Source organism: Sorex araneus, chromosome 2, assembly GCF_027595985.1.
Source record: "Sorex araneus isolate mSorAra2 chromosome 2, mSorAra2.pri, whole genome shotgun sequence".
Taxonomy (NCBI): domain Eukaryota; kingdom Metazoa; phylum Chordata; class Mammalia; order Eulipotyphla; family Soricidae; genus Sorex; species Sorex araneus.
The window spans coordinates 4,817,324-4,829,598 of record NC_073303.1 but is presented as its reverse complement, the minus strand read 5'-3'; the positions used below and the strand labels follow the sequence as shown (position 1 = coordinate 4,829,598).

The following is a 12,275-nucleotide window of genomic DNA, read 5'->3' as shown; positions in this document are numbered from 1 at the left end:
GGGCGGACCCGCAGTCTTTTGACATCCCTTAGAATCCAGTCGGTAGCAGCTGGAGTCCAGCGGTCGCCTCTGAATCGCATGCATTATGTGTCCAGTTTTTTGACACCTTGGCAAACGGGACAGCGTCCCTGATTCTTGATCTTGATGGAAGTCGGAACTCTGGATTCCTTCTCTCACTTGAGTGAAACATGATACGCCAAGCATAGCTCTTTGGATTCCTCTTTGGGATACCCGAATAGCATTCTCATCCTGTTTTCTTAGGATTAGGTCTCTGAGGCGTATGTTAGTGCAGGAAAAACAGTGGAGTCGAAAAGATGTGCCCGGAGCCAGAGATTCTTTGTCCTCTTAACCACTTCGTCGACACTCTTGAAGGCGATCCACGCTGCTCTCTTCCTCCTGCGCAGTTCTGGAGCCAAGTTGTTCCTCATGTTGAGTTCTCGATCCAGGTACACATAGCTGCTGCTTCCGGAGATGTTTGTTCTTTTGAGAGCAAATGGAACGTCAGGATGTCCCTCAAGGTACCTCAAGAAAAGGAGAATGATTTTCTTCTTTTACAATCCTTTCTTACAGCTGTTTTTATAGCTTTATTTCTCAGGCTATAGATCACTGGGTTGAACGTTGAGGGATCAACCGTATAGAGAATAGTCAGCAGAAGGTCCAGAGCAGTGGGAGTGTCAGAATGGGGCTTCAACAACTCAAGGGTACCAGTAGGAATAAATAAGATAACAACAATGAGATGGGGGAGGCAAGTGGAAAAACCTCCTCAGCACGGAAGAAAATACGTTTGTGTAGGAGAAAGCAATAAAAATGACACAAAGAAATGCCAGCAAACATAGGAAGGCAGAGACACCAGCCTCTCCAACATACTTACTAGGGCAGGAGAATTTCAGGAGCTGGGGGATATCACAGGAGAACTGGAAAACAATGCAGGGGCCGTAGAAGTGGATGGAGAAAGTAGTTGCCACATGCCTGACTCCAGAGACGGTCCCACTGATCTAGCAGCCGGCGATCCCAGGGACACAGGTTCTGACCTGCATGATGATGTGATAGTGCAGGGGCAGGCAGATGGCCACCTAGCGGTCATAGGACATCACCCTGAGCATGGACATCTCAGCAGAACACAAACAGCAGAACCGCAAACAGCAAAAGCAAAGAACTGCACGATGCATTTCCAGGGAAATGTTTCTGCTATGCATGAAAGAATTGCAAATGAGTCTTGAGACAGTCACCGAAACATAGCAGAGATCCAAAAAGGAGGGATGTTTCAGGAAAAAATACATGGGTGAGTTGAGGGTGAGTTGAGACTGTCATGCAGGGAAGTTTAGTGATGATGAGCATGTTGCCAGTTAAAGCCAACAAGTACAAGCCCAAGAATAATGAAGCTTAAGAGTTCTGGTTCAGGCTTAGCAGAAAACTCCTGAGAAGAAACCCACTTGTCGATAAATTAGCCAGATAACTTGGTTCCAGAGAAGATGTCAACTCTTCAGCAGAACAATTTTATTAAAAATTAAATCTAACCAACATAACTAAAAAAATAAGTTGTCAGGATGCCATTTTCTTCTTATAAATACCAAAAGGTTTATACACTTGGGATTGTCACAATCCTTCGATCATTTACAGCGCCTTCTCTAAATTACAGCAATATTGGCAGGGATAGATTATACTGTTGGCATTTCCATTCCAACCAAAGCAAATTAAAGGGGACTTTAAAAAATATGATTTCAGTACTGGGACTATAGAGAATTTCATTGATCTTACAAAACGTTTTGAGGGGTCAAACACACTGGCTCAAGTTTAACCCTGATTCCGCCCTCAGGGATCGTCCCAGGCATGAGGGGGGCCTCTCAGTGCCCAGAACAACCAGGGGCACTGCGTGCAGAGCCAGAGCCTGACCTGCTGTAGCATCTCTCCAGCCCCACGAGCTCACAAGTCTCATTCACCACAAACACATATTCATAAATCTGAATTACATCTATTTCCTTATTCATCTTTCTGTTTGCATATCATTGAAACAATTTTTTTACTTGTTTTACTAAATCTGGTTCAAAGTTTTGTTTTTCTTGTAAGGGAAGTAATAGCGGCTGAGAGAGGGTGATGGAAGTGGGGACAGGAAGCAGCATTTACTAAAGTGTCTTTTTTTAACAAGTTCATATATAAGACTTTTCATGTTTTCACAGAGACAATGTTACTACCCCACACTCACCACTTCTCACCACTCAAGTACTAATTTATCTTTCCACTGCAGTCTATTAAACGCCTTCATCATTTTAGCCATTTCCCGTCCCCCTCCACTTGGATGAACTAAAGGTTTGCTTCAGTTTGTTTCTTTATATACCACAGATTACATACAAGTGGGGCTGGAGCAATAGCACAGCGGGTAGGGCGTTTGCCTTGCATGCAGCAGACCCGGGTTCAATTCCTTCACCCCTCTCGAAGAGCCCAGCAAGCTACCGAGAGTATCCCACCCGCACAGCAGAGCCTGGCAAACTCCCCGTGCGTATTCGATATGCCAAAAACAGTAACAAGTCTCACAATGGAGACATTACTGGTGCCCTCTAGAGCAAATCTATGAGCAATGGGATGACAGTGATACTTGTAAGGGAAATTCGAAATCTTTTTTCTTTCTTATTATGTATTTTAGGAGCAGTGAGGCAGATTTCACTCTTCTGAACCATAAATGAGCAAAACATCTAAACTAGATCAGTAGGCATGTCCACACAGTGAGGTGGGAAGCAATGCACCCGAGATGATAAACTACTGTAAACCAATGATAAATTCATCAGTTAAAATAGACATCACTTTCTTCATAACAAATACACATTGAGAATAGTCCACTGTGAATGCCTTGCAAGAAGCTGACCACAGTTTGACTCCAGGCACTCCTTGGCTCCCTGAGCATTGTTGGCTGCTGAACTGGCTTCATCCTGAGCACCCTGAGGTGAGCCCAGTAATATCTGGCAACTCGGGACATGAGCACCCCCGTGTTCTTGGGTTCTCACAGTGACCTGCCCAGCTGGTAGGCGGAGTATCCCAGGGAGAGACTCCAGAGCTATAATCAAACACATAAAACAATGAAAATACTCATTTTTAAATAGGATCTCTTCTTTATTTATATTATACACATTTCTGATATTTATGACATGTATATACAATATACAAATAACCCTTATATTTAATCATTATTTTTATCTAAAGTCTCATACATATTGAGATGAAATTATAATTACCTAATAGAACATGAGGAAGTAACAAACATACCCTGAGTACTGTTAACATTACATTGGTTTCTTACATATATATGAATCAATAAATTACTTAAACTCTTAATTTAAAAAAATGAAAAGCACTTTCTTCATAAACAATACTTTATATTTTTAATTTTTATGCATTTGTTTTGAATGAAATTATCTAAACATGTAAATAGTATGGTCAAACTTTGGTATCATCAAGCACTGTAGCACTGTCTTCCCATTGCTCATCAATTTGCTCGAGCGGGCACCAGTAACGTCTCCATTGTGAGACTTGTTACTGTTTATGGCATATCGAATATGCCAAGAGTAGCTTGCCAGGCTCTGCCGTGCCGTGTATTATCAAAATAAAGAAAATTATTGAACAGAAAATGCAAAATTTTCTGAAATGCAAACCAGGTATTTTTATATTTAAGTAATATTTTGGTCAATGAAAACATTTATTAAGAAAATTAAATTTAAAACTTACACTAAAATTAGTGCGTAGATAAATCCTGAAGTAACGGAACAGTTCTTTGAATAGTAAGATTTTAAGAGGCATTGAAAATTATGAATATAATACACTTCTTTCAGCAGAAAGATCATGATCAATAATTGTACCACTATATACTATACAGATAGTATATACTATATACTATACATATACTATACATACCTACATTAGCCCATAGAAATCTCGTGACACCTCCCTCCCATCTACCCCATGTAATAAGAGAAACTGCCTCCCATGTACCCCATGTAACAATAGTATTCTTCTTCTTCCTCCCATCTCATGGGCCACATGTAACGTCTGTCTGAATAACCATTATCCTCTCAATAACCTTTGTTAAATGTCCATCAGTTTGTGACCCTCGTGAATTGTATCTCCCACCTTATCCATGGCGTTACTTTGAGCCATCAGTCTTGGGTTACGTTAGCATCTCTGTGGTCCCAAGTTTTCATGTGGTCACAGGACAACTACAGCAGTCAATTAAATTTCCCTAGAAAGTAATGTAATGTGTCCAGTTAATAGTGTTGGTTCCATTCTGTGTCTCTGTAAATAAAATAAGCTATATTCTACCTTACACCTTAGACAAAATTTATTTTCCAGTGGATTATAGGAAAGTATCTATGATATTTTAACTGTGAATGTCAACATATTGACTCTGTCCTTTTCCCTCAAGTTTTATTTATTAAAACACCATAATTTTCAAAGTTATTCGTAGTTGGGATGTAGGCATTCAATGTTCTATCACCAAGCCTGTCACCAGTGGCAACTGCCCTCTACCAGTGTTCTCAAGTTCCCTGTGCCAGCCCTGCCACATCTGCCATCTCGACAGGCCCCGTGTAAAGTTTGGTGTTAAAGTTTGGGTCTCATGATTTCAGGGTTGTTGACTCTGTGGTTTGGATATTTAGCTCCACGAGTCATGTACACCCTGCAACACTGGTGTAGACGCAGAACACCACCATGGACCTTGACCCTTGTGCCTGCTGCTGCTCATCTATCTCTTCTCCCCACCCACCCCCCACAAGCTCTCTTTCCTTCTCATCCCAATACTTTAAGACCAAGGGTGATGTGGGCACCCACCCCCTTTAGAACAATGTCTTTCCTTAGCCAGTGAGATCATGCAGTTTGCTACAACATGGATAGAACTGGAAGACATGTGAAACTGTAGGATAACATAGCCTCGGGTAGTTTAGATTTATTTGGGTTACTCCCATCACAGTGCTCCATTCCTCTGTACTTATTTGTAACTTCTTTCTTTGTGTTCTGTTGACTTGTAAATATTGTTTTTCTCTTCCCCTTGAGTCCCTTGCATAGTTTATTCAGAGCCATGTCCTTTTTGTATGGACACAGGAAGACTGTAGCAAATGCTATGCTTTTGTAACCTGGGAGTCATTTGACTCTACATGATACTTTCCTCCTGGGCATCTGTTCTCCCCACCTAAACCTCAGCTGCCCTTACTTTCTAGCACCCCCCAAAGCAGGGTCCCAATGAGGGACGGGACGGACTCAGGGCAAGCGGTGAGTTGTGTGCTACCCTGGCATCAAGATGGGCCTGACTAAAGTGCCTAATGCTTAACTATAAGTTAAGAGCTCGATCATGGACAAATGCTGTCATGATCCAAACAGTGATAACTAGATTCGGACCCTGCTAGGGTTAGGAATGATTAATCTGGCCTGAGAGCTGCAGTCTGAGTCCATGACAAGATGTCCCCAGGAGAGCTGCCCTACAAGCCTCAAGGTATTTCTTACTGTGTCCATACAAAAATAACTAGTATTAAGATGTTAATGAGTTCTTGGACTAAGGAAAGGAGAAAAACCTTAAGAGGTATCTTGCCTGCTGACAGTCAGGAAGGGCTTTGGAATGTGAGGCCCTCAGGAAGGGCTCTCTTTTGTTGATTTTGCTACTTGGCTGTGTGTAGCCTAGAGAGACAAGTAAGGGGAGAGACTAGAGAGTGAGAGGAGAATCCAGAGAAGAGGATCAAGAGAGCAGGATGGAGGAGTGAGGAGCTAGGAAGGAAGAGTGCTGGGGGAGAGAGAGGAGAGAGGAGAAATGGGGGGCTCAGAGAGACTGGAACAGGCACGTGGAGAGAATGGAATAAAAGGCAACTGATCAATCAACCAGCTTCGCCCTCATTTCCTCCTCTGTCTGCCCCATCGCCCAGGACCAACCCCCTGAAAACCCGAGGGTGGGGTGGAAGGCAGCCGATGGGGAGAGCCACTGGGACTCTACCCCCGTCACCCCCGGCAGATGTTTTTTACATGAAACAAAGTAAGTTAGAAGCAGGGGCATAAACAGAAGATGGTATCATTTATGTGTGGTAGAGTGTTAGGTACCTGAAAGCCAGACCTAGAGCCAGACGGCAGCCATGACAGGCCGCAGCTAACGTGGAGTTTTGACTAGGTCTAAATTTCTGTTTCCCAGAAACTGAACTTGTGATTTCAGGTAAGGAACTACGATATCATCTGACTGGTCATGAGGGGTCACTATGTCCATTTTTTGGAACAACCAGAAACTGACTGTTATCAAATGTTGAGTACTCGCTGGCGACTGTTGCTGGATCACTGCTATCATACTGTTTGCTCCACCTTGGAACCTGTATAAACTGCTTGCACTGGGAGTTTGGGGTCGCTATCAAGAGACCACTTTGTGGGTGAGATAGGTGACACCAGGTAACTGGAATAAAACTCCTTTGCACTTGCAATACTGTCTCTCTGACTCTGTGTTGTTCACGCCGTGACCCGAAAACCCAGGAACAGAGAGTAACTACCACAATGATGAGCAAAGGCGATGGGTGAAAGGGGGCATTTCTGGATCACCCTGAAGATGTTTTTCCTTCTCCTCCCTGTAGGAGGAGGAGAAGGAAACACTGGCATTTTGTAGTTTCAAAAGTCTCTTCACTGTGTGGAAGCATTTTATGACATAGAGCAGCTGTTATTATTTTTCTTTTTTTCTTTTTTTCTTTTTCTTTTGCTTTTTGGGTCACACCTGGCGATGCACAGGGGTTACTCCTGGCTCTGCACTCAGGAATTACCCCTGGTGGTACTCAGGGGACCCTATGGGATTCTGGGAATTGAACCCAGGTCGGCCGTGTGCAAGGCAAACGCCCTACCTGCTGTGCTATTGCTCCAGCCCCTGGTATTATTTTTCTAATCTTAACAAAAAATACCATGTTTTATTAATCCTGGAAAACCCTTAAAAATATCTTTTCAGAGGCCAGAAGACATTTCAGCAGTTAGGTGTGTACTACGCAAGCATCTGACTCCATATCCCATGGTCTCCGAGCACTGCTGGGTGGAGCTGGGGAGAGCCCCGAGCGTCAGTGACACGGCAGGGCAATCCCTGATCCGCAAGGCAAGGGCAGTGCCACCAGCCACACATCTCAGTACTGAGACACCAGCCCTAGTGGTCAGATATCTCCAGCAGTGTCCCCTGAGACACTTAAGCATCATTTGGGAGGTTCCCCCACAAGAAAAAGTTTTCCCTCTTGCTTATTTTCTCAAAGCTTGAAAAATAATCTAGTTGCTTTAGAAACTACTTATTGGAGCTGTTACTCTCTCCCTTTACATCATTTGTGACTCAATCTCTTGTTCAAATTTTTTTGTGTGCATCCTATGGACAGTCACGTGGCCCAATTTGAAAATTCATCATTCGTTGCACAAATTCTGATGAGGCTAGAAAGAAATAATGGAGGGTTATTTTGCACCTGTTGTCATTGGCGGTTGGTGTGATTTTTCTTATATTGGTCACTATAAAGGAATTGCACTGAAAACATGCGTCAAGCTGGACACAGATGCAGATAACTCGGACATATTTTTTTTTATTTCTCTCTTCCAAATTCTCCTTTTTTATTACAATAATCTGAACTCAGGCTGGAGTGAAAGCACAACGGGTAGGACATTTGCCTTGCACACAGTCGACCCGGGTTTAATTCCTCCATCCGTCTTCGAGAGCCCGGCAAGCTACCAAGAGTATCCCACCCGCACGACAGAGTCTGGCAAGCTCCCCGTGGCATATCCAATATGCAAAACACAGTAATAACAATTCTCACAATGGAGACGTTACAGGTGCCTGCTCGAGCAAATCCATGAACAACAGGATGGCAGTGCAGACAGTGCTAATCTGAACTCATACATTCCTTTGAAATGTTTGCACCGCAGTCATTGATGGAACTTACATTAATCTATGCAATTTTTCTAAAATATCAAGAAACTAATAAGAGTACACTTGGGTAATTCTTCCCTTACCATTATGACAAATTGTCAGTGTAGGCAGCTGGCACTTAGCCAAAGGTCCTGATATTTGCAATCTGTCTCTTTAAGTAAAATTAGCTTGTGGAGAGAAACAAATGAGTCCATCTCAATCCTACTTTGGCCACTAGAGGTTAGTTTTAATGTTTGCATGGAGGAGCAGACCTTGGGAATATGGGACTCTGTAAACACCCAGGGGACTCAAACTTACAATTATGTTGAGTTTTCTTGTAGAGCATGTGTTAGTTGACCTGATCTAATGATCCCATAGTTATTTGGTGTGTTAGTTTTGTGTACATCAGAAAATATTATGGACAAATGTTTCTTTTTTAATATATACAGGAACATAAAATGTAAGTTCATTTAAATCTGATGAATTAATGGGACATTAATAAAAGCTGATATTTTGATCATTAATAAAATAATTTGAAAAGGGTGAATATAAACATATTGCCACAAACATAGAAAAAATTATTATTTTTATTAATTCCATTTTTATTAATACTTTATTATTAATACCATTAATCCCAATAAAATTTTACTCTGAATGAGGAAGTAAAAAGTTTTATTTTTATAGATATTTGCTAAATGGTGTAACAATTTTTAAATTTTATTTTATTTATTTATTTTATTGCTTTTTGGGTCACACCCAGCAATACTCAGGGGTTACTCCTGGCTTTGCTCTCAGGAATTACTCCTGGTAGTGCTTGGGAGACCATCTGGGATGCCAGGGATTGAACCCGGGTCGGCCACGTGCAAGGCAAACTCTCTACCAACTGTACTATTTAAAAATGTTAAATATTATAAAATTAGACTCATAGCATCAAGATTGCTTGATTTTAAAATGTAACTTCTGACTCATTCCATTATGACAAATCACTTATGTATTTGGGGCTATCTGTAAAATTTGCCTGGGGCCGGATGGCGGCCTGCGGATAAAATAATGACATTCCCACAAAGATCACCTTTCCCCACAGCACAGAAGACAGGACTTATAGCCCACCTGGCAACAGGAAGCCACCAGGCTGCATTCCCTGGTTCCTCACATCCATCCCCCAGAGACAACAGTCGAGACCAAGCACACTGGTTCCACTGGTCTTTGTTCCCTTCTCCCCTTTTCCTGCCCAAGACAACTAAAAAGCCCCCTCAGTCTCTTCCAGGGCACAGCCCAGCCCCAGCCTAGCCCAGGGATCTAGGGCTCCGGCCAGGAGAGCACCCCAATAAACTATTCCCTGCACTATTCATCTCTGTCTCTGTCTGCACTGGACAGGGTTCTCAAATCTCTCCCTATCTTTTCACTGATGTGAGATGTTCAGTAGAAACTTTGACACAAGAGAGAATTCTCTATGTAATTCTTGACTTTCAAAACCAACGTTCAGGAGCCAGAGAGAGAGAGTACAGAGGGACCAGTGCTTGCCTTGCAAACAGCAGACCTGGTTCAAACCCCAGCACCTCATCGGGGCCCCGGGCAACAACTGGTGTGATCTTGGAGCACAGAACCAGGAGTAAACCAGTAAACCCTAAAAGTGTCAATAGTTCTCTGCCCAGAGCTCCAGCCTAATGGGGCAAAAATGGAGCTTGTTAAGATCACAGTCTCTCCCAGGAAGTGGGATTTTACTGACAATTTAATCTTCCTCAACAAATAACTTGAGGGAAGGAAGTGTGGGGAGACAAAGTCAAGGGCGAAGTTAGCAAAGTTAGACCTGAGGGATCTGGAAAGATAATTCAGGGCTCAGTCTCTCTGGCCCTGCCTGAGCCCTCCCTGGTTTGACCCTCAGCACAATATCCTCCAATGACTTAAAGGATGTAAATGATAAGCAGAAAGTGCTAGAAAATGTGAAAGTCTAACCTTAAGTTTATACTTTAATAGAATATTCTACTTATGGTTGTATCTTATATACATAAATCCACTTTTATTATGATTTCAAACAAGATTATTGAAATGTATTATTGGGGGAGAATTGCCTCAAGTTTCCTTCTTCTATACTGGTGGTTGATTGTGTCTGAGAATGGGTAAATGGATCACTGTATCACTGTCATCCCGTTGCTCATCGATTTGCTCAAATGGGCACCAGTAACGTCTCTCATTGAGAGACTTATTGTTACTGTTGTTGGCATATCCAATATGCACGGGTAGCTTGACAGGCTGTGCCGAGCGGGCTCTATACTCTCGGTAGCTTGCCGGGCTCTCCAAGAGGGTTGGAGGAATCGAACTCTGGTTGACAGCGTGAAAGGCAAACGCCCAACTGCTGTGCTATATGGGAGGTAACTATTACATATTTCATTGATATCATTTACCGTAGTTTCTTTTCCATGATTTTTATCACTTTCATTCATTCTATACAAAACATTTTCTTCTAATTTGAAAGCAAACTGTCAATGTACACATTCTTTTTTCTAATTTAATATGCTGATAAACACATGTATGAATTTTCCCATTTTAAAATAGCAAGGTCTAAGTACCTTTTATCTCTGTGTGAGTGATCTCTTCCATTTTCAGCAAATGAATCTTTTAATAAAATTTTTATTTATATGTTATTTTATTTATTTTTTTCATTTTGCCAATATAAAACTGGTATCTCTGAGAATCTCACTGGTTATTACTTAAGACATCCCATCCTCATGAGTGGCAAAGAGGCCCACTACATCTGAAATGGAAGAGTAAGGGAGATCAAGAGGCCTTACAAGGGTGGCATCAATGTATGTGAACTGAAGCCCCAAGAAGTTGAAAAGAATGAATGGAGCTCAAAGAACCAATGAGTGCTGACTGTCGGGGGGGGGGGTGATAAGTTTGTAAACAACTTGTAATATCTGAGAGTAGAACAGTACTTACTGAAAATAGAAGAGTCTCATATGCACATTTTTACATTACCTTGACATACAAATCATGAGTCACTAACCTGACTGATTTTAAATGTAAAAAATCTCATTTATAGTACTCTCAAAATTCGATGAAATAATCTTAAACTGTTGCATTTACAAGTTTAATTCAGGTAGTTTTGATATTGTATTACCAACAGCATATAAACACAACATTCCCATTCAAATGTCCTTTATATTCACTTTTTATTTACTGAAATTTCCAGTTATATTATGTCAAGATTGCCCATGGAATTTAAAATTCTCTCCCAAAAAAGAATACATAAAGGTCATTAACACAGATATGCTTTATTTTTCTTAAAAACCTTTCTTACAGCTGACTTAATGGCTTTATTTCTCAGGCTGTAGATGATTGGATTGAATGTTGGTGGAACTACTGTATACATAATAGTGAGCAGAATGTCTGACACAGTTGGAGAGTCTGAATGAGATTTGAAGTACTCAAAGGCACCTGTAGAAAGAAACAATATGACAACAGCGAGGTGGGGAAGGCAAGTGGAAAAGGACTTGGCTCTGCCCTCAGCAGATGGCATCCTCAGCACAGAAGAAAATATGTGAATGTAGGAAAATACAATAAAGGTAAAACAAAGAAAAGCCACGAAAGTCATGAAGACAGAGACACCCACTTCACTGATATAGTCATTGGAGCAGGACAGTTTCAGGAGCTGGGGGATGTCACAGAAGAACTGGTGAATGATGCGGGGACCACAGAAGCGGATGGAGAATGTAGCTGTGGTGTGCATGACTCCACAGATGGCCCCACTGACCCAGACGCTGAAGACTCCATGGACACAGGTTCTGATATCTATGATGACGTCATAGCGCAAGGGAAGGCAGATGGCCACGTAACGGTCATAGGACATCAACGTGAGCATGGCCATCTCTGCACCCAAACAGAGGGTGAAGACAAAGCACTGAAAAACACATTCCCAGAAGGAAATGTCTCCTCTATGCAAGAAAGAGTTGTAGATGAACCTTGGGACAGTCACGGAAATGTAGCAGAGATCCAGAAAGGAGAGATGCTTCAGGAAGAAATACATGGGGGACTGGAGACTGTCATCCAGGGAAGTAGTGGTGACTATGAGCATGTTACCAGCTAAAGCCAACAAGTACAGAACTAGGAACAGACAAGCATAGAAGATTTCTAGCTCGGGCTTGGTAGAAAATCCTATGAGGAGAAACCCATTTGTCGTGAAATTAGCCATAGTGTTCTTTAACTTCTAACAGATGTTGGTTGCAAATCACAGGTCCTGAGTGGATGCAGTCTACCCAAAATTCTATAGAGTTGCAAAAAGATGGTAAATTAAGCAAACAAATAAATTAATATCTAACTTTAAATCTATTTCTTCACAAACACAAAAATATTAAGTATGAGAAAATGCCTAACAAATAATTATGTAAAAGTAAAAATT

The 12,275-nt window shown here is 41.7% G+C and overlaps 1 protein-coding gene across 1 annotated transcript; it reads right to left on the bottom strand.

Annotated features, from left to right (window-relative positions):
- Positions 1-11,135: 11,135 nt before the first annotated feature.
- On the bottom strand, positions 11,136-12,068 carry LOC101557855 (olfactory receptor 14J1-like). Its single transcript, XM_004622097.2, has one exon. It carries the CDS (start codon positions 12,066-12,068, stop codon positions 11,136-11,138), a length of 933 nt encoding a protein of 310 aa, XP_004622154.2.
- Positions 12,069-12,275: the final 207 nt, after the last annotated feature.

Coding starts and splice junctions, on each gene's coding strand:
- LOC101557855 (XM_004622097.2), bottom strand. CDS start 12,068: ATGGCTAATTTCACGACAAATGGGTTTCTCCTCATAGGATTTTCTACC.